The sequence below is a fragment of the Pyxicephalus adspersus genome, chromosome 8, assembly GCF_032062135.1.
Source record: "Pyxicephalus adspersus chromosome 8, UCB_Pads_2.0, whole genome shotgun sequence".
In the NCBI taxonomy this organism is placed as follows: Eukaryota; Metazoa; Chordata; class Amphibia; order Anura; family Pyxicephalidae; genus Pyxicephalus; species Pyxicephalus adspersus.
The window spans coordinates 3,475,614-3,496,244 of NC_092865.1; the positions used below are offsets into that span (position 1 = coordinate 3,475,614).

The 20,631-nt window shown below is 41.1% G+C and overlaps 1 protein-coding gene across 1 annotated transcript; it reads right to left on the bottom strand.

Annotated features, from left to right (window-relative positions):
• Positions 1–563: 563 nt before the first annotated feature.
• Positions 564–19,509, bottom strand: MPL (MPL proto-oncogene, thrombopoietin receptor). The gene is made up of 13 exons (XM_072420671.1): positions 19,337–19,509; positions 15,573–15,711; positions 14,119–14,279; positions 12,319–12,473; positions 12,089–12,233; positions 11,529–11,625; positions 9,481–9,644; positions 8,519–8,694; positions 6,860–7,006; positions 5,515–5,674; positions 4,683–4,770; positions 3,401–3,488; positions 564–2,050 (listed from the first exon to the last, which is right to left on the bottom strand). Exons 1-13 carry the CDS (start codon positions 19,425–19,427, stop codon positions 1,790–1,792), a joined length of 1,872 nt encoding a protein of 623 aa, XP_072276772.1. The 5' UTR covers positions 19,428–19,509; the 3' UTR covers positions 564–1,789.
• Positions 19,510–20,631: the final 1,122 nt, after the last annotated feature.

Below are 20,631 nucleotides of genomic sequence, written 5' to 3' on the forward strand. Positions count from 1 at the left end.
CCTAATGGTCTACTTAGGTATCTGCTTTTGTCTCAATGTAATTTTGAGAACACAATTTCGTATTATCATAGTATCACAAGCAGTCATATTAATTTTTTAGATCATATCCTGTTCTGAAGGAGTGCTGTAATTTATTTTGTTCTTGTTGTCATCTCATCTCTCATTGACATTATTCCTGGTTTGTTTGAACTGCAATTAGAAGCTTATCCAATTCTCTCTTTACATCCAAGAGAAGTTCTCCTTACACCCTTTGAAGGCCTGATAATACTCCAAGTATGATTTACCCTTTCAGATACTTATTTTAAGAAATGTAATAGAAGTAATAATGTTGTGGCAAATCTAAAGAAACAGAGGGAAGAAGTTGGGACTAAAGTTCTGCTTTAAAGAGACATCAGGGTTGTTTTTTTTAAATGAGAAGAAGTGCTGCTGATGTTAACCATCCAATCAGGATTAGGTATTCTGTGCAAATTGAACTATCACCACATTCACCAAGCTGAGTGAGTTTTTCCTTGAGTGATAATTCACTTTGGTAATTGAACAGAATAAACCGGCCCCACTGGACATAATATGGCAGGTTCTTTATTTATTTACATTTACATAACAAAACACATTCAAATGTTTATTTTATGGACCAAATAAAAGAAGATCACTCTTAGAATTTACATTCGTTTTGAAATTAAAGCTCCACTCCAAAAATGAATTGCTTGTTATGTCTGGGTGGGGGGGTAGAAAACATTATTACACTTTCCTTTTTCCTCGTTTCCCTGGCATACAGACCTCTTCTGGTCTTTTCATTCCTTTGCTGCCCCAGGTTGTGAAGGAGCCCTTGGAATCCTCATTTATAATGCAGGATTGCTCCTCCTGTATGTGATGGCGTCACAATGCCTGCAGCTGAGGAAAGAAGAGGGACCAGAGGAGCAGCGGGGAGAAAACATGGTGCTGCGATCAAGACTGAATGGGAGTGCATCCTTGAGCCTCTGGTTCCTCTTTATACACATGCCCGATCTCATGCATGAGCAGAAAGGGAAAGAGATGCCGATCTCCCGCATGTGCAGTGAGATCGTCTTGCTTTTTCTTTTTCCCCTTTACAGAGAGCTATGTCACCCAATCTCTCACCTGCAACATCAAGACAAGAAGAAGACGGAAAACTGAAGATGGCGACGATTGATGGATTACTGCTACTACCAAAATAAATCAGTAAGTTCCTGAACCAATTGTTGCAAAAGTTTTTACCATGGGGAACCATTGATTTTATTTTCAGGTCTTCAGGGAACCCCGGCTATAATTACTTTATCCACAGATCACAGTTTATTAGTGTGGTGGTCAGTGGGAAGAATTCCTCTTACATTGCTGGCCATTGGGAAGAATGTCACCCTTACTGATAGCCAAAAAGATCATTGGGGTCACTTAAACCGACCTGAGAGGTGCAAACTGCTCATTGCTCCAGGAACCTCTGGAGGAACCGTGGGGATTATAGGGTTGAGAAACAAAGTGTAGGACAGACTGGGTCCTTGATGCATATTTTAATTTTTGTACTGGTCCACCAGGGATTAATATACGTAGTTGTATTTGACTCTTCAGATTTTTTTTCCTTGTAGATTGATACAAAACACACCATGACTTTTTCATCTTGTGTTTTATGAAATTTCCAATAGTCATTACTTTGTACAGTAAATCTTCTTCCTCCTATATGTCATTTGATGGCTGCCTCTGTATAAGTCATTACTATGTACAATATTCACAAGCAAACCTCCACGTTCCTCCTATACATCATTTAATGGTTGCCGCCTTATAAGCTCCAGCTGGTGGGCAGATAGGTCTGATTGATGAGAGCACTGGGTGGCTGATTTTTAGTGTTCAGTTCCAGGTGAAGATCCAGGAGCTCCAGCTTTGGCCAGTAGTCGTCATTTTGGTAGGTCGGAGGAGAAAGCTGAACATAGTCTCGAGAAGATATCTGTCCTTCAATGGAAGGCGTCACCTCGGAGAGGATCTCCAGACTCGAGGGCTGAGAAATGTCTTCTAGAGTCTTCTCATACACGGTTGAGTCAGGCTAGGGTGGGAAGACCAAAAATGTATCAAACATCGAATCTGACATCAAGTCTATTCTTAATGCACAATTTATGAAATAATAATTTTTGTCTTGATATGCCAACCAATCAAATTCTATTTATCAATCACCATTTTAAAAATTACAAAAGCTATAGCAAGTATTGTCTAGTGACTTTGCTCCACTGAGAATATTTTTAGTAAGTTCTTTATACTAAGTCTGTATAAAGGCCTATAGTTTTATTCAGTGGCCAGTGCTAGGAGTCCACCATGGGAAATTTTAATAGTTCCATTGCTTTCCTTTAGGCTTACTTCAAAACTCTCATGGCTTTATTAGAATGTGGTGCCAAAGACTTTATCACCTGTCTTAGAAGTGTCTGTAAGTTATCAATAGGTCTGTAGTATAATGATATCATATTGTTTCTCCCTTTTGTATAGATCCCAATCATTTGTTTGGCTTTGCTGGCATTGAGTGCTAAGCTAAATATTAACCAATATTCCTGAATCTTTCCCCTATACAGTGCAATGCTTTCACCGTAGCCTAAATGGAACGATTATTCAATGCATCCATTGGAGCCCTCTTGACAAACTTTGATGTTAATATATTTACTTAAATCTGCATCATCTTTGGCCACCCTCTGCAATCTTTTGTTTTCAACTTACTGTGTCTTCCCAATTGCATTTGACACACATGGGCTCCCTGCTTCCATTTCTTACAATGTAATCTTTTTATGCTTGCTCTTAGCTTCCTTCCCATGCCAGTGCACAATTGGTGCCTAATTCCTTCCTAGTGAGGGTAATGCAACTGTTAGAGGTCAATGATGGTGCTGTGCCAATAGGTAAGCTTTAAAAAGCATAAAATACTTATAATGCTCAGTGGTCGATAGATGCACCTTTAGTCATCATATCTTCAATAAAAGGAAACAAGGGTCGCTCTTCTTGTATCCACGTCACAGCCTGTCCAACAGGGAACCCCTAGCACACAGATGGTGGTACCTTGGATATGTCAGTAAGAAGCAAACTGGCAGAGGTGAGAGATAGCAGGAGACTAGTTAGCTGAGTATAAAAGACCTTTCTAAAGTGAGATTTATTTTGAAGATTATTCCCAAACACCTAACTGGCCTAATTATTCCCAGCATCTAACTGGCATCTGTGCCCTTTGCCAGCTTCCAGACTTAGTGACATCTCTCCGGGAGCTATTGGGAGATCCTCCATGGTCTTGGTGGACCAATCAAGTTGTTTTTGTTGTATAGGTGTATGAATCTGTGTGCAGAGGATTTCCTTATATATGTTCCTTACAGAAAGTATATAACTGATACACAGTCATTGGCATAATGATATTATTTGTGATTACCTGATACTGTTTCTGAATCTCAGCCAGGAATGTGTCCAACACACGGTGAAGGTTTGGCACAGGAGGCCACAGCTTGTTTTTCAGTTTCCTAAAAGGCAGCAGTCAAAGTGAGCTATAGTAATGTGCAATGTGCCGAAAATAATATCTACATATATCACAAGTACTGAGCTATTTATGCAATGGACCTGATTTATTAAAGCTCTCCAAAGCTGGAAAGCATATACTTTCATCTGTGAAGCTGGGTGATCCAGCAAACCTGGAATGGATTTCTTCAAAGTCATTTGTCATTTGCTAGGGTTCTAATTCCATCCAAATTTCCATGCAAAAAGAGTTACAGTTTCTTTGCATGGAAATTTATTTTACTCTGTTGGCTATAAATGTTAGGCATAATTTACTGAAATATGTCCAATATTTATTCCATTTATTAATAAACTTAAAAAAAAAAAATTCTTTGTATGGCCCGCACCGACATCACTGGGAAACCCCGGAGATCGTCTCTGCACTTTGCGGCTGGAGAACGGAGGAGCAGGACGCCAGGGGATGACAACGGAGGAAGGCAAGTAGGTTCTTTTTAGGTTAAAGCTACCCCGAGACTTGGGATTACCGCTATTTGCACCTCGAGTCATACTTGGGATTACCGCTAGGGGGGCTAACAAATATTTTGAATCCTGGACCAGAGCCATTCCACGTTTGCTGGATCACCCAACTTTACTGATGAAAGTGTTTCCTCTCCAGCCTTGGGGAGCTTTAATAAATCAGACCCATAATTTGCAGTGGTTCTATATAGAATTTTACACTTTCATCATTCAGCCACACTCTATGCCCATTTTTTAACCTTTAAGTGCTGGCAATTTGGCTACAGAAGTGAGGGAAGGTATTGGCAGCATGGCCACCAAAATCTTGAAGGTGCTGCCATCATGGCCACGAAAGTGTTAGAAGTTCTGGCAGCATGACTATTGAATAGTTAGGACTTTCGACAGAATGATCACTGACGCTTTGGGAGTAATAGAAACATGGCAAATTTTTTAAATTTTCGGCATTGAACCTCATTATACAACTTTATTCCCACCGGTAAAATTATAGTAATATTTAGGGATCCGAGGTCCTATCCAAGGCTATACGGCGGCCCTGAGGGGAGGATGCATGCTAATCCCTATCACACCGAGATTGTTAGCCTGCTAATCACATAGAAGTTCTATCAGCATGGCCAAGCATTGATAGTTTGGAACATATGGCCACCAAAGTGTTAGGTAGGTGACAGCGTTGTATGAAGTTTCCTTACCTGTATAAAAATGGGAACTTACAGCACACACACAAAACAACTGCCAGGATGGACAGGAGACATAGAGCTATTGCCAGTATAATCCACCCTGCAATGAAACAACACATAAACCAACATAGAAAACATGTACATAAAAAACACGTATGGCTGTTTCTTGAGAGGCTTCTCTATAATGTGCTGGGGATCCCGGTACTAAACTTTATTCTAATGGAGGAGAACAAAATTGATTTCTTCCATGTACCAATCTTGATGCCTTTTGATATGACCGTGGCTCAGTGGTTAGCACTCCGACCTTTTCAGCGCTGGGTCCCAGGTTCTAATCTCGGCCAGGACACTATGTGCATGGAGTTTGCAGGTTCTCCCTGTGTTTGTGTGGGTTTCCTCCGGGTACTCCGAAATCCTCCCACATCCCAAAAACATGCAGTTAGGTTTATTGGCTTTCCCCCAAAATTGACCTTAGACTGTGATAATGACATATGACTATGGTAGGGACATTAGATTGTGAGCTCCTTTGAGGGACAGCTAGTGGCATGACCATGGACTTTGTACAGCGCTGTGTAATATGATGGTGCTATATAAATACTGTGTAATATTAATAATATGACTATGTTTGGGAATCTGGTATTAGCCCTGAGCTCAGAGAAGAATATAAATGGTCTTATAGCCTGACATTCTGCACTGACCAGGAGAGAACACAAGTAAATAATAAAAACAAAAATCTCTGAATGCTAAGGCCACATTTTATAATAACTAAAGAGTGGAAATTTACATTTTTCCTTCAGCTCAATAGGTTATACTATCTATATGTAATGATTTGCCACTTTTATCTTACCAATGCTGGAGGGAATTTTGACTTTCACTCCAGCTGACCAGTCGCTCCAGAAGCCTTGGATCCTTTCTGTATTTGGAGCTGCTCTCAGCTGTAAAACGTAGCTTGTTCCAGAAACCACCGGCAGCGTCTTGTTTCGGGCTCCAACCGGGACCTGCAGAATCTGATTGACAAAAAACATTTCTGACTTTTCTGTACATCACTTTGCACTGTATTGTTATTGTCTGAAAAGAAAAGTTCAGGTAGGAATATTTAGACCAGAGATCACCAAACTATGGCATTTTTTTGCCTTTGTCCAATCCTTGGGCACGAAACCTTGAACTGACACATTGGGGATATGCCTTCTCCTGATAAAATGATGGAACACAACTTAAGCAAAATCCTTCCACAGACATCACTGAGAAATCCTCCAATAACCCCTTCCACAGTTCCTTTCCAAAAATAGTGGGACAGTATTCCTCCAACTCAGTTGTAGATGTACCCAATAGTTGGTCCTTGTGTATAACTGGCTTGGGCCCCCACCAAACTGATTTGGATTCCTTGTGAAGCCCCGTTGGGGAAGACAGTTTGGGGCCCTTGTGCAGTGGCACACTTTGCACCTCCCTATGTCTACCTGTGCTCCAACCAATACCACAGACAAGGCATTATTTCTCTTACTTTCTGCTCCTTTAAAAGACTCAAAATCCATCTTTTTAACCTCACCTACCCGTCTTCTTCTGTCTCACTACTTCCCACCATTCCTTATCCCCCTCCTATTGTGTGATACTTCCCCCACCTCCTAGATTGTAAGCTCTTCGGGGCAGGGTCCTCCTCCTGTGTCACTGTCTGTATCTGTCTGTCATTTGTAACCCCTTTTTAATGTACAGTGCTATGGTATATGTTGGTGCTACATAAATCCTGTTTATTAATAATAATTATTCCTCTAACAATTCCCAACAACAAGGCATCATTGAATATTGATTCTCCCTTCTCCCACTGTCTAAAGGTGCTGGGTAAAGTTTTGCTTCTACGGACCGCCAACCTTGGGGTCATTTTTTACTCCATAGCTGATCATTGAGGTTAAAGCATGGTTTACTCTCACTAACCATGATCAGACCCCTATAAAGTCAGAGGGACAGTGGGGTAAATGATACCTCTACCTAGGCAAAATCTATCTTACTTGCTGCAGGTTTCAATAAACATTGTGGGGAGCTCACAGTGTTGGGTGCTATCAGTACTAAAGATGAAAAGTTTAGAGTTTATCTTAAGGTGACTTGGGCCATGCACTACCTCTTTTCGACCATAGCCTACAGGTTCGCTTTTTTTGCTTAACTTAGTATAAAACTTCAGAACAAATTTTGTTTAGTACCGTCCATGTCATTTCGTCGTCCTGCGAGAATCGGATCTGGTACATCAGGTGTTCCTCCAGCTCCGGCAGAGGGATTGACCAGTTAAGGGCCAACATGTTCCCAGGCAGCTGCTGGACCTGCAGGTCTGGTACTGGCGGGAGCACTGAATGGATTGACATAGAATGGGATCAGTCTTGTTTGTAAGGAAGCAACAGGTAATAAAATGAATCTATAACTGTTATAAAGGAATCATGCCACACGAGCAAAGTAGTACAATGTACAGTGGTACCTCGGAATAAGTCCAACTGGGTATAAATCCTGTTTGGACAAAAAAAATTTTGCTCGGTATACAACCTTTGTGCTAGAATTTTATGGGTCAAAATGAGTCACAACACCGCACGCTACCCTTTTTACCTCTCTCAAGACAAAGCCACGACTGACAATGAGCGTCAGTGCGCCAGTTGCTGCCATTCAGTGAACAACCTGCGCTATAACTCTCTGTGGATTACAGAACATCTCCTCCATTCTCAGCACCATCCTAGTAGGCACTCAACTCTTCTCAGCAAGGTAAAGGGAGGTTACATTTTCATTTATTTCATCTAATTGCTTTTGTATTTATACAGCCCCATTAATGTATAATCTGCCAATAAAAAAAGTATTTTTTTCATGGGAACGGATCAATCATTTTCCAGGTCTTATATTAGGGCAGGTTGGGGGGAAAAGTGCTAGGTCTTATTTTCGGGGTAGGTCTTACTTTCGGGGAAACACGGTAGATGTACCCAATAGTTGGTCCTTGTGTATAACTGGCTTGGGCCCTCACCAAACTGATTTGGATTCCTTGTGAAGCCCCTTTGGGGAAGACGGTTTGGGGCCCTTGTGCAGTGGCACACTTTGCACCTCCCTATGTCTACCTGTGCTCCAACCAATACCACAGACAAGGCATTATTCCTCTTACTTTCTGCTCCTTTAAAAGACTCAAAATCCATCTTTTTAACCTCACCTACCCGTCTTCTTCTGTCTCACTACTTCCCACCATTCCTTATCCCCCTCCTATTGTGTGATACTTCCCCCACCTCCTAGATTGTAAGCTCCTCGGGTCAGCGCCCTCTCCTCCTCCTATTGTGTGATACTTCCCCCACCTCCTAGATTGTAAGCTCTTCGGGGCAGGGTCCTCCTCCTGTGTCACTGTCTGTATCTGTCTGTCATTTGTAACCCCTTTTTAATGTACAGTGCTATGGTATATGTTGGTGCTAGATAAATCCTGTTTATTAATAAAAATTATTCCTCTAACAATTCCCAACAACAAGGCATCATTGAATATTGATTCTCCCTTCTCCCACTGTCTAAAGGTGCTGGGTAAAGTTTTGCTTCTACGGACCGCCAACCTTGGGGTCATTTTTTACTCCATAGCTGATCATTGAGGTTAAAGCATGGTTTACTCTCACTAACCATGATCAGACCCCTATAAAGTCAGAGGGACAGTGGGGTAAATGATACCTCTACCTAGGCAAAATCTATCTTACTTGCTGCAGGTTTCAATAAACATTGTGGGGAGCTCACAGTGTTGGGTGCTATCAGTACTAAAGATGAAAAGTTTAGAGTTTATCTTAAGGTGACTTGGGCCATGCACTACCTCTTTTCGACCATAGCCTACAGGTTCGCTTTTTTTGCTTAACTTAGTATAAAACTTCAGAACAAATTTTGTTTAGTACCGTCCATGTCATTTCATCGTCCTGCGAGAATCGGATCTGGTACATCAGGTGTTCCTCCAGCTCCGGCAGAGGGATTGACCAGTTAAGGGCCAACATGTTCCCAGGCAGCTGCTGGACCTGCAGGTCTGGTACTGGCGGGAGCACTGAATGGATTGACATAGAATGGGATCAGTCTTGTTTGTAAGGAAGCAACAGGTAATAAAATGAATCTATAACTGTTATAAAGGAATCATGCCACACGAGCAAAGTAGTACAATGTACAGTGGTACCTCGGAATAAGTCCAACTGGGTATAAATCCTGTTTGGACAAAAAAAATTTTGCTCGGTATACAACCTTTGTGCTAGAATTTTATGGGTCAAAATGAGTCACAACACCGCACGCTACCCTTTTTACCTCTCTCAAGACAAAGCCACGACTGACAATGAGCGTCAGTGCGCCAGTTGCTGCCATTCAGTGAACAACCTGCGCTATAACTCTCTGTGGATTACAGAACATCTCCTCCATTCTCAGCACCATCCTAGTAGGCACTCAACTCTTCTCAGCAAGGTAAAGGGAGGTTACATTTTCATTTATTTCATCTAATTGCTTTTGTATTTATACAGCCCCATTAATGTATAATCTGCCAATAAAAAAAGTATTTTTTTCATGGGAACGGATCAATCATTTTCCTTTTGGAATAAGTCAAAGGATCTGGAATGGATTAAGGATTTATACCAAGGTACCACTGTAGTTAAAAAGCAAAATGCAAAGGTTCCTGATATAAATAAATAAATATATATATATATATATATATATATACTTCAGTCCTCTAGGGCCATGACATGTACAATTTTTTATTAATATAATATACACAGATAGCAGTACATTTAGTAAGGTTTGGCTGTCCACCTATTTTCCCCACAAGGCAGGACACTTTATTACCACTTACCTACATGGTGGATCCAGAAGGGTTTGGGGTAGTACAAGCTCCAGTTTCCATCCATTGATGGTACTTTGATTTTTAGCGAGACGGCACTGTCATTTCTTGCCAGGAAGGTGCAGTCACAATCTTTGAACATGCTCGCTTGTTTGCAGCTCTGCCATGCTGCTTCACTGCATACAAAGAACAAAGATTTACTTAATCCAGAGACAATCAATGCAATAAAAATGGCATATGAAAAAAACAAATAATTCAGAAGCTTTAAAATGTTCAGTGGAGACAAATAAATAGATATTCCTTGTTAGTGCTCAGAAAACAAGATTCATTTTGATCTTTCTTTGTGTCAAACTTTTTGTTTTGTTCACAGTGAGGGAAAGGATTGGAATTCATGTCAGGTTTCATTGCAATCAAAGGCTCATTGGAGAGATTCCTTCACCTCCTGTGTGATAAATGGCTGTCTCACCAGGACAGGAAGAGAAGGGAACTCTCTATCAGTAACAGATAGAAGTAAAATGTTTCATAGTTGAGCAGGAAAATACTAAAACCTCCATCAGCTTCCTTGTCTCTATCCCTACTGCATAAATGTCTCCACTTCCTGTGTGATAAAAGATCTTCCAGAATATTACTTATTGATTACTGTCAAACCTTACAGGGCTTCTAACCTGTTCTCATTCTATTGTTGACATTTGTGCTCTTCCAGCCTTGTGGTCACAGTTGGGTGAAGACCCCTTTATGTTCCCCCATGACTGTGCCCCAGGGTACAAAGCCGGCTCCATAAAGACATGGGGTCACCAGTTTGGTGTGGAGGAACTCGAGTATCCTGCACAGAGCCCTGACCTCATCCCTACTGAACACCTTTGGGATGAATTGGAATGGTGAGCCAGGTCTTCTTATCTAACATCAGCACATGGCCTCACAAATGGGGTAAATCCCCATAATCCCCATAGATGACCTCCAAAGTCAGGTGGAAAGCCTACCCAGAAAACTGGAGAATGCTTCAACCACAAAGAGAAGACAATTAATGACCATGGAAGGGGAAGAGGAGATCATCTCAATATTAATGGCTAGGACTTTGGAATGGAAGAGACATTTAAGGGGGGATATGATCACCCCGTATAAATATATAAATGGTTCATATAGAGAACTCTCTTCCCAGTTATTCACCTCAAGATTATTACAAAGGACAAGGGGGCGCTCTTTGTGTCTGGAGGAAAATAAGTTTAAGCCTCGGATAAGGAAGGGATTCTTCACTGTAAGGTCTGTGAAAATGTGGAATCGGCTCCCTCAGGAAGNAGTTTCAGCAAATACTATAGATTTAAGAAAAAGCTGGATGATTTCTAGAAGCACAGAATATAACTGGGGATTCAAGCTTTAAAGTAAAGATAACAGAGACTGCTGATCCAGGGAACATCGGATTGTCTCATGGGATCAGGAAGGAATTTTTCTCCCCTGTTGGAGCAAATTGTACCAGGGGTTTCTTTACCTTCCTCTGGACCAACTATGTCTTATAGGGTTTTATATCTGGGATATGTTTCTTTCCCTAGTGGTTGGACTTGATTGACTTATGTCGTCTTTCAACCTGACTTACTATGTAACTATGTATGACTTTGAAGTGGAACGTCAAACCAGCCCATAAGGAAAGGCCAGTTGTCCCCAAACATAGGGCCATATAGTGTATCATCTTTTACCGAATTCTAAAGATCCTATTTGTAACCCTGTTTTCATTCATTCAGATATCTGGATGCCTTTAATCCCTTAATCTTTATAGTGGGAAAATAGTGGATCTCCAAATTCCATGCCGTTCTGTCCCATCTGTTTCTGTTGGGGATTTACCTCTACAATCCCTGACACAAACGTAAGTAAAAACAGGAAAGATTGGAACTTCCAACTTTCTGACCACCTTTCGCCTATTCTTAGACCTCGAGTCACTTGGACAATAAGTGAGGAACAATCGCCCCAACTTGGTCATACACAGAAATTAAAAGCTGAGGCTACGATGGGTCGAATTTTTCTTTTCCCATTGATCTGATCATTATCCATTGCAGTTATCCCCCTACCTGTATCTGTAGAAGACTTGCATGGACCAGATTTTCTCTCTCCATTGACAGCACACAAGAGTCAGGTCAGAGGTGAAGCATTTCAACCCAGCGATATCTAAAAAAAAGGAATGGCTTACAATAAATGGGGGGGAACCCTAGGCTGCCAGCAGCTTTCTCCCATAGCACTCCCTAATTATATAGCAATGTATGAATATCAATGTTAGCATGTTGACTATGCAGAGCTTTATAGCTGCATATACAATGGAAGTATTTTTTGCTGGAGCCTTGGATAGGTAAATAGGTCCAGCAGGGACCAAGTCAAACCACACTTAATTCAAACTGAAATACAAAGTTAAGAGTAAAACTTAATTTTAATCATTTTTATACTGGTTTTATTTCAATCTGTTCCCCATTCAGGAAATTTTCCACCACTTTGTGTCCCATTCAAGAAATGGGGGTGTAGTTGTCACTAGGACAAGAAGGTATGTTTCTGAATAAACCTTTCAGGGAAAACCCTTCCCCATTTCATCAAAACTATGTTTTATGTACGCAAAAAAGAGATTTAATTTAAATTTTACCTGAATATCCTGGAGTGTCGAAGGTTATAACCTCCGACCACGGCCCCCAGATTGCATTTTCACCCATCCATGAAGTGCGGACATGAAGTTGGTAGCGCAAGTTTGGCTTGAATTGAGTCAATTTTAGTTCATCTCCCAACACAATCTGCACATACAATATGGTCACCAGTGAGTAAAATTCTGCAAATCATTTCTACCCATACCAAGGCTGGGTGGAGATAAAAAAATACCTTTTGCTGCTTGTCTGTGGAATCCTCCGACCAATACTGAACCTCGTACTGCAGAACAAATGGGAATTCAGATTCTGGAGGGTGCCACTTTACAAGGATCTGGTCTCTGCTTTCATCCCAGGTAACCCTGATATTGCCGGGATATGGGAATATTCCTAAAAATAACACACAAGCCAATGGCAAATCTAAATGTTTCCTATAAATGTTACAGTTTTGTAAACTGGTGTCATTAATATTAGCAAAAGTGTAATGTTGATGCATCTGAAAACTAATATAGTGCTGAGAGTGACTTGTGACCAATACCAGCTGGAGAAAGAAAAATTTACGAGTTCTTTAGGAGTTCAAGCAAATTATCATTCACATAGAGTTACTATTGTATTTTTATCCATGCCGTCTCTTAGATTGTAAGCTCTTCGGAGCAGGGTCCTCTCCTCCTCCTGTGACACTGTCTGTATCTGTCGGTCATTTGGAACCCCTACTTAATGTACAGCGCTGCGTAATATGTTGGTGCTATATAAATACTGTTTATTAATAGTAATAATAATATGTACATGTGCATGGTCAAGTGCCTTCATTTGTGCACACCTAGTGTTAGTGTTGGTGCCAAATTGGCCTTTGATACTCAGCCCCACCTGAGTGGACTTTTATTGTATCAAGGAGAACATTACGGCAGGTTACGGGATTCGGCAATCTGACCCAATTCTCTTCTATACCCTGTGTCAGACTGGGGGCCTGGGGTCCAGCAGATTAAGTAAGAAGAATCGCCCACCAGACATATAAGCAGACCTAGCGGCATTGTCGTAAGTTAGCATGTGCCAGGGGCCCACCAGATGGCGCAAAGAATAAAGTTTTGGAGCATATGAGTGGGCCCACCCCCAGAGGATTTTTCTAGACCTCCTGTGGGCCAATCTGACCCTGCCTATGCCTATTACTGACCTAACATGAAGAATAAAAGCTTTGGGCATTTGAGGGAAACTAAAAGACTACAAAGTGTACCATGGTTGTGCAAATATTGATGGGCATAATGAATAGTTGGTGTCCCTAAAAGGGAATGTTTAATTGTGACGTATCCTTTACATCTTTCAGCATTAGCTTTCCTTGCAGCCCTTGGCATTCAGTCAAGAAAGCTGGCACTGGATGACTTTCCTCTGCCATGTGTTCTGATCGATGTGTGAATGATGATCGATGTGTGAATGATGACTGACGTGTGAATGATGAAGAATCTCCATTCAGGGTGACCGAACCAACATAATTTATATGTACTGGCTCAGGAGCCCACAGCTGGACCTGGCTCAGTGTTTCTGATTTGTTTCCGGCCCACTCTATCGCCATTCTTGCCTTAGACCTCTGCTATATCAGCACCAACCCCGGCTCGCTTCTTGACTTTGTCCCTTTTGCTAACCGGTTTGTCTCATTTGTTGCCCATTCTTAGCTTGACTGTGGACTTCACCTTTCTCCAATTTGGTGATTGCTTGTTAATGACAAAAGCACGGGTCATCAATGGTTATCAAACTGGGGCTGTCTCCCATTTGCACAACTTCCTAAGTATCTATTAGACATTTGTAACACTTTGTTATCATAGTAATGGGAAATTCTAGATTTTTCAATTGTCACCTGAATAGAATGTAAGGGACTTTCTACCAATGCGTACACCTGTAAAGATCCTTTTTCTTTTTCTTTTATATAGATTCTTTTATATAGCTAGGACAAGAAGTGAGGACGCAGGCAGAAAAAACAGGTCACTCAGGTCACATTTGGTGTGAAGTTATATATGTTACTGTATTTATTTCAGTTCCTTACCAAACAGTTCCACCTGGATCGTGCGGTTGCGCAGAATCTGATTATTATTTTTATCCTTGATTACAACATGGAGGTCATTGAACAATCGGACGTCGTCATGCTCACACACATACAGCGCGGGACTGTTCTGGATCAGGATGTCACATTCCTCTTCGGGCTCTCTGTGGGAAAACAGAAACTCTAAAAAGATAAAATCTAAAGATGTCTTTCGGCAAATTCCTGATAAATGGAAGGTTCACCTCCCTTGCAGGCCCACCAAGAATAATAGCTGTAAAAAAAAAAATTAAAAATATAAATTAGTATTCACCTAAATTCCACCTGAGACCACTGCACCCACTGATGACTACTGGAAAATCCGGGCAATCAAAATCCCCTGGCAGACCACCCATTGCATGGATTCACAAGAGCTCGGATAAGTTTCTTTTTTTGTCAAATATTTATTTTTAGTTTTTTATACAGCATTGTATTTGTTTGAGCAGTGGGGACGGGAGACGGAGGGTATAACTGCTGCCTGTAAAGCAAACGTTCCATTTGTATCAAATGCTGGTTCAAGCACAAAAACTCCTTTCTTTAGGGTTTATATGGAATAGATTGTGGTTATTCTTTAATACATCACCTGGAGTACTTTGAGCCCTCCTTGCCTAAAGCTGCATCTTCCACTATGTAAACCACAGGCAGCGTTTATAGGGAATGACCAGAACTATATGACTCTTATCCTGCCTGAAAAAAAATGCTGGCCTTGGACTCCGAAGAAGGTTTGGAAACTGGAATTTATTTTATTAATATAGGTTGGGGGTTCCACAAACAAACAAAATGTATATTGCAGTAGTATAATATTAGCCATTCTTAGATATTTTGCATTCAATTTACTTTTATCTAGACTAAACAACTAGGCACTTTTCAGCAAGTACAGAAAATACCCATTGTACTGCAAGAAATGCTCTTTCTTTGTCTTCTGAAAACAAAACACAATTCTTATATTAGAATAAAATAATTATATCAACCATAATGTAATGCAGATGAACAAAGGCAGACATGTTATTTGAAGATCATTTGACAGCCTTGGAAGAACGCTTTATTTACCAGGTGAAAATAGAAATTAAAAAGAAAACTGAATAAAAAACTAAAAAGAAAACTCAAGTAGCCACCATAACCAATAACTGGAAAATGTCACTATATTAGATTTTTGTGTTTAGGTTTACGTGTCACTATCTTCATCAGTTTATAGTTCCATGACTGTTTAAATATAAACCTTTGATGCAACCTAAATCATTACAGCTAATAAGCGCCCACAATCCTCAGAATGGGCTATCATCAAAAAGTAATTCCATAAACCATAATTCCATGGCCTATCATCAAAAAGTAATTCCATAAACACCTACCTCTTCCATAAACTTCTTTATGAGACCTGTTAATAGTTCATTCAACACCATCAAATATTGAATATCACTTACTCTTCATAGGAATAGTAAAATCCGCACGCCACATTCTCGCCCGTCTCCAGCTCCTTGGCCTCCCAGTAACATGTGATCTTCATGAAGTTTCGGGAGAAGCAGTGAGGGATGTTCTGGTCTTTGGACAGGAGAAGCAGATCTGGAACATGGAGAACATGTGTAGTTGGAGGGGATGCTTTAGGCAGCATTGGGCCACATGATTTCCATTTGCAACATTGTTAGAGTGATCAGCATTATGTTATCAATGTGTAGAAAAATTTTGCAATTTTTGAATTTATATGATCATCTTTTAGATGTTTGAGATGTATTTGGTTTTCTTTGATTTCATATAAAGCTTCCAGTCTGGATTGGAAAACATGTTTCTCTTTTTAAGATATTGCTATGAAATTTGATTTTTTTTCTTTAGAGTTTTTTCTGCCTATGTTATGCCTTCCTGTTGTGGAGACCGGTCAGCTGAGCTATATAGCTATGTATTGGCTGACCGGTCCTCTCAGTGCCCCTATTTGTTCTACAGGGTGCTCATATGTTACCTAGACTGCAAACACCTACCTCATACACCGCTGGAATCTGAGGATTGGGAAGATGGGAGATGATTTAAAAATGAAAAAGGTCTGCACTGGGCCAAGGCAAGGGATCGTCTACATCTAAAATTTAGAAAGTGTGTAAAAAGAAGATTGCAGATTTCTCGATCGTAACCAAGTACCCTACTCTAGAGAACCCGCAGGATTCCTCTTCATGACCATTTATTGCTGTACATAGAAGAGGAAGAGAAGAACTCTTATCTTATCTGTCAGAGCAAGTAAAAAATTGTACAAATTCCTCTATCATTCTGTTTGCAAGGCCACATCCCTAATACCAGCTATACTTCGAACAAAGACACACAATAGTGGGACTTTTAAGGCCAATTAGAATCCAGTATAAACCAATAAAACCTTTATTCAAGTACAAAATAGCAACAACAATGATAGTAGCAGCTGCATAAACATTTTTTTGTATACATAGTGCATCCAATCTCCTGTGTAGACACCAAAAAGAGTGGTGCTAAATCAGTCGACGCGTTTGGCGGCAAATGTGACCACTTCTTCAGGACAGGTCAGGAGATCTACAATGATGGAAATGCTCATGATTGTCCATACAGCTTTCCGCACATGATGTAAAAATAAGAAATGGAAGGCAGCAAGGAACACAGGCAGCTCCATAAAAAGCTTATCAAATTCCCGTGTTTTCAACAAATTACAAATCTAGTAACCCAGATACGAAATCTATCATCATTGCATGTAAGAAGCCTTCTAATATTAGTTATAAAGTTCCATGCCTCACATAGGAAGAGAAGTGAAGCCGAGGAGTTCCTTTGTGAGCATTGCCATCATTGTAGATCTCCTGACCTGTCCTGAAGAAGTGGTCATATTTGCCGCGTAACGCGTAGACTGATTTAGCACCACTCTTGTTGGTTTCTACACAGGAGATTGGATGCACTATGTATACAAAAAAATGTATGCAGCTACTACCAGTACTATCATTGTTGTTGCTATTTTGTACTTGAATAAAGGTTTTATTGGTTTATTCTGGATTCTAATTGGCCTTAAAAGTCTTACAATTGTTTTTGCTTCCCTTATAGGATGGGGAGGCTGGGGTAGTTACACTTGTGGACGAACAGATGAGGGTCTGCACCAACATTGGTGTGGGGGGCTGTTGGTGGGAGCAAAGGATTCTGATGTAAAGGGATGCTCTGATAAAAGTGTGTTGGGGGGTCTGATGGAAAGACAGGACTCTAATATAAAGTAGGGGTTCTGATGTAAAGTTGGAGACTTTGATATAAAAGAGGAAGCTCTTTTGTAAATTGGGGGGTCTGATGTGAATGGGTGGGTTAGACTCCCTAGATGTAAAGTGGGGTACCCTGATTTCAAAAGGAAGACTGAAAGGGGAGCTGATAGAAGGAAGGGAATCCAGATGTGAAAGAGGGGCTCTTAATGTGTAGTGGAGAACTCCAATGTAAAGGGGGCTCCTGATGGGAGCATGTCCTCAATGGTAGGGGCATTCCCAAAAATTAGCACTAGGCCCATAGACCTGTATTTGTGGTGGTGCAGAGATGCTGTGGAAAAGGGGCCCAGGGCCATATTCTGCATAGGGCCCATAGATCTGTTGCTCCACCACTGGAAGAAGGGCTTTATTGGAAATGTGTTACTGTAAGCAATTCAACTCCAGACAAACCTTTCTACTTAATAGTGAGATTTATTGTGTTTTCCACGGCACCCATTCCTCTCATACATCACAAGGACAGGAACAAGCGGGGTCAAAGTAATAAAAACCCAACACAAATTCCATCCATATATTCTGAACTGAAAATACGTTCTAGATGGACTTTAGAATCTTAAAATGTAAAAGTGGCACCAACAATTACATCAAAAAATGAACAATACTCGGACTCTGTGCTTACTGGAATTATTTTGTAGTTTTGTATTTGGCACCCAGTTCTGTATGGCCGGAACACAAAACATTTGGAAACCCCCGGTAACAAAGCAACCATTGTTCTATAATTCCTATAATTCGGTTTTTTTCTGTTTTAGTGATGAGTTTTTGGCTTTGGTTAATCTCAGTTTTCATTTCCACAATTTCTTGTTTTATTTCATATAAATCTACCCCCAGCCTTCCTTACATTAAATCTGCCTTCCAATTTCTGCTTTAATTTTGCACAGGTGTACCGGTTCCCCTCGTGGACAGAAATTACTTGCAGCCTCTTCCTGGCTTCCTGCAGCTTCTAATGTTCATTATCAGAAGCTCACAGTGTGCAGTGAAATCAAAGTAAGCTATTTCAGAATGGGAGAGGAGCCGGTACACCTGTGCAAGACTGGAGGGGAAGCTGGAGGGCAGATTTAATAGAGGGGGGGCTGGAGGGCAGATATAATAGAAGGAGGAACTGGAGGGCAGATTTAGTAGAAGGGGAGGCTGGAGGGTAGATTCAATAGAAGCGGGCTGGAGGGCAGATTTAGTAGAAGGGGGGACTGGAGGGCAGATTTAGTAGAAGGAGAGGCTGGAGGGTAGATTCAATAGAAGGGGGCTGGGGGGCAGATTTAGTAGAAGGGGGACTGGAGGGGGGGGCTGGAGGGCATGTTTAATAGATGGGGAGTTGGAGGGCAGATGTAATAGAAGGGTGGGCTTGAGGGCAGATTTAGTAGAAGGGGGGACTGGAAGGCTGCCTCTCATCTTCAAACCTGCAAAGTTACAATGGCCTGATTTATTAAAGCTCTCCAAGGCTGGAGAGGATACACTTTTATAAGTGAAGCTGGGTGATCCAGCAAACCTGGAATGGATCTGGTCCAGCAAATGACTTTGAAGAAATCCATTCCAGGGTTGCTGGATCACCCAGTCTCACTGATGAAAGTGTATTCTCTCCAGCCTGTAATAAATCAGCTCTGATGCTGCAACTTTATCACTGGGGGGAGAAGAGACTGAGGAAATTTTTCCTCCTGGCTGCAACAGACTGGACTGGAGTTTAGTAACGCTTTAGTAAATTTCTGTTGTCATATATTGTGGCATGTCAAAAATGTCATCATTGAGATTTGTAATGTTACTGTAAGATTCTTTTTAAAATCAATAAAAGGAAATATTAGGTGTGAGACCTCACTAAGCCACAGTGCCATGAGTTTAGGACGGGACAGAATCATGGGAAGTCATCTTCATTCCTCCGCGCTCATCGGATGTGTCAGTACTTTGTGGTTTCAGCCATTAAACCTCATGAATCAGCCGTTGTCCCCAAATCTTACCTTCTTCTGTGAACAGAGACACCACCACAGTCACACACACGGTGAGGAAGATGAGGAGAGGTCGGCGTCCTCCATAGCGCACGTCTGCCATGTTTCTGGAGATCCAAACTCATTGCCCTCCAGCACCACAATGTGTCAGAATGTTCTCAGGGGGACTTATCTGGCTCTCACGCTGGAGCCGCAGGAAATACTGAGCTAAGGGCCCCAAACCAGCAGTGTGTGGTGAGCACTATGTGACAGTGACATGGCCCTAGGCAGGCAGTGCATCCTGTTGGTGGCTGGCTTGGGGAACACAGACAGTAAACAGCAGGAACCAGGCCAGGCGGTGATAAGAGACTTCTCCTTCGATGGAAAGGCTCAGCAATACAACGCAGAACGTATGACCCTGTTGTCATTTTAATTCATGGCTCGTGGCTCAGTTAAAGTGTACCTGTTGTGGCTTTAAAAATGTAAGGCCCAATTCCTGCCCCTTCTAAGTTTGGGATGAAGTTGGGAAGGTGTAAAGCTGATCTCAGGCCATACTCCTATTACCTCTTTCCCCTTCCTAACTAATCACTTAAATTATTTAAAGGAACCAAGATAAAAGCTGGCCCATGATGCAATTTATCCTAAAGTTTGTACCTTCTGGACTACAGAATGGAAAAATTCTTTTTGGTGACTACCACATCTCTGCCTTGGTATTGTAGATACTTCCCATTGGTTTCCTATTCAGTCTCCCAAAGATTGCAAGAGTGTGGTGACATGATGACAAGGGTTAGTAACATTTTAGGATGGCCTGGGGTCATTAATGCTGGATCTCCAATCTTAAAGAAAAGTTCCTGTGAAGGGGTCATGTAATGGTGAATGCATCTGGGTCACAAACAGAATTAGAATGTCAATAGGACAGGAGCACTACAGTTTCCAAAATTCAACTTGAAAGTTCACCTGTGTTAGAACATTAAATCTTTCTTAGCAAAGAACTTTAAAACAATCCACCCCAACCTCTCTAGCTGCTTGCAATGTAAAGTGATGGATTCTCAGAGGTGACAACAAAGACTTGGGATGTGATTTCTAACAGCTTAGAAACGCTTCCTTTGTGTTGGCAGCCTTCCAACATTCTGCTGTTCATTGAAAATAAGGAGAAATGATTTTAATGGCTGTGTTTTAAACTTTAAAGATGAACTTTTCCATATTGCCCAAAGATAGAGAAATAAATGAGGGTTTATTTTAAAGTGTGTTCAACACTGATTCATAATATGTAAATGATTTACTACTCATAGTCTGGCCATAGGTTCACTTCTGTACTCCTCGGTGAC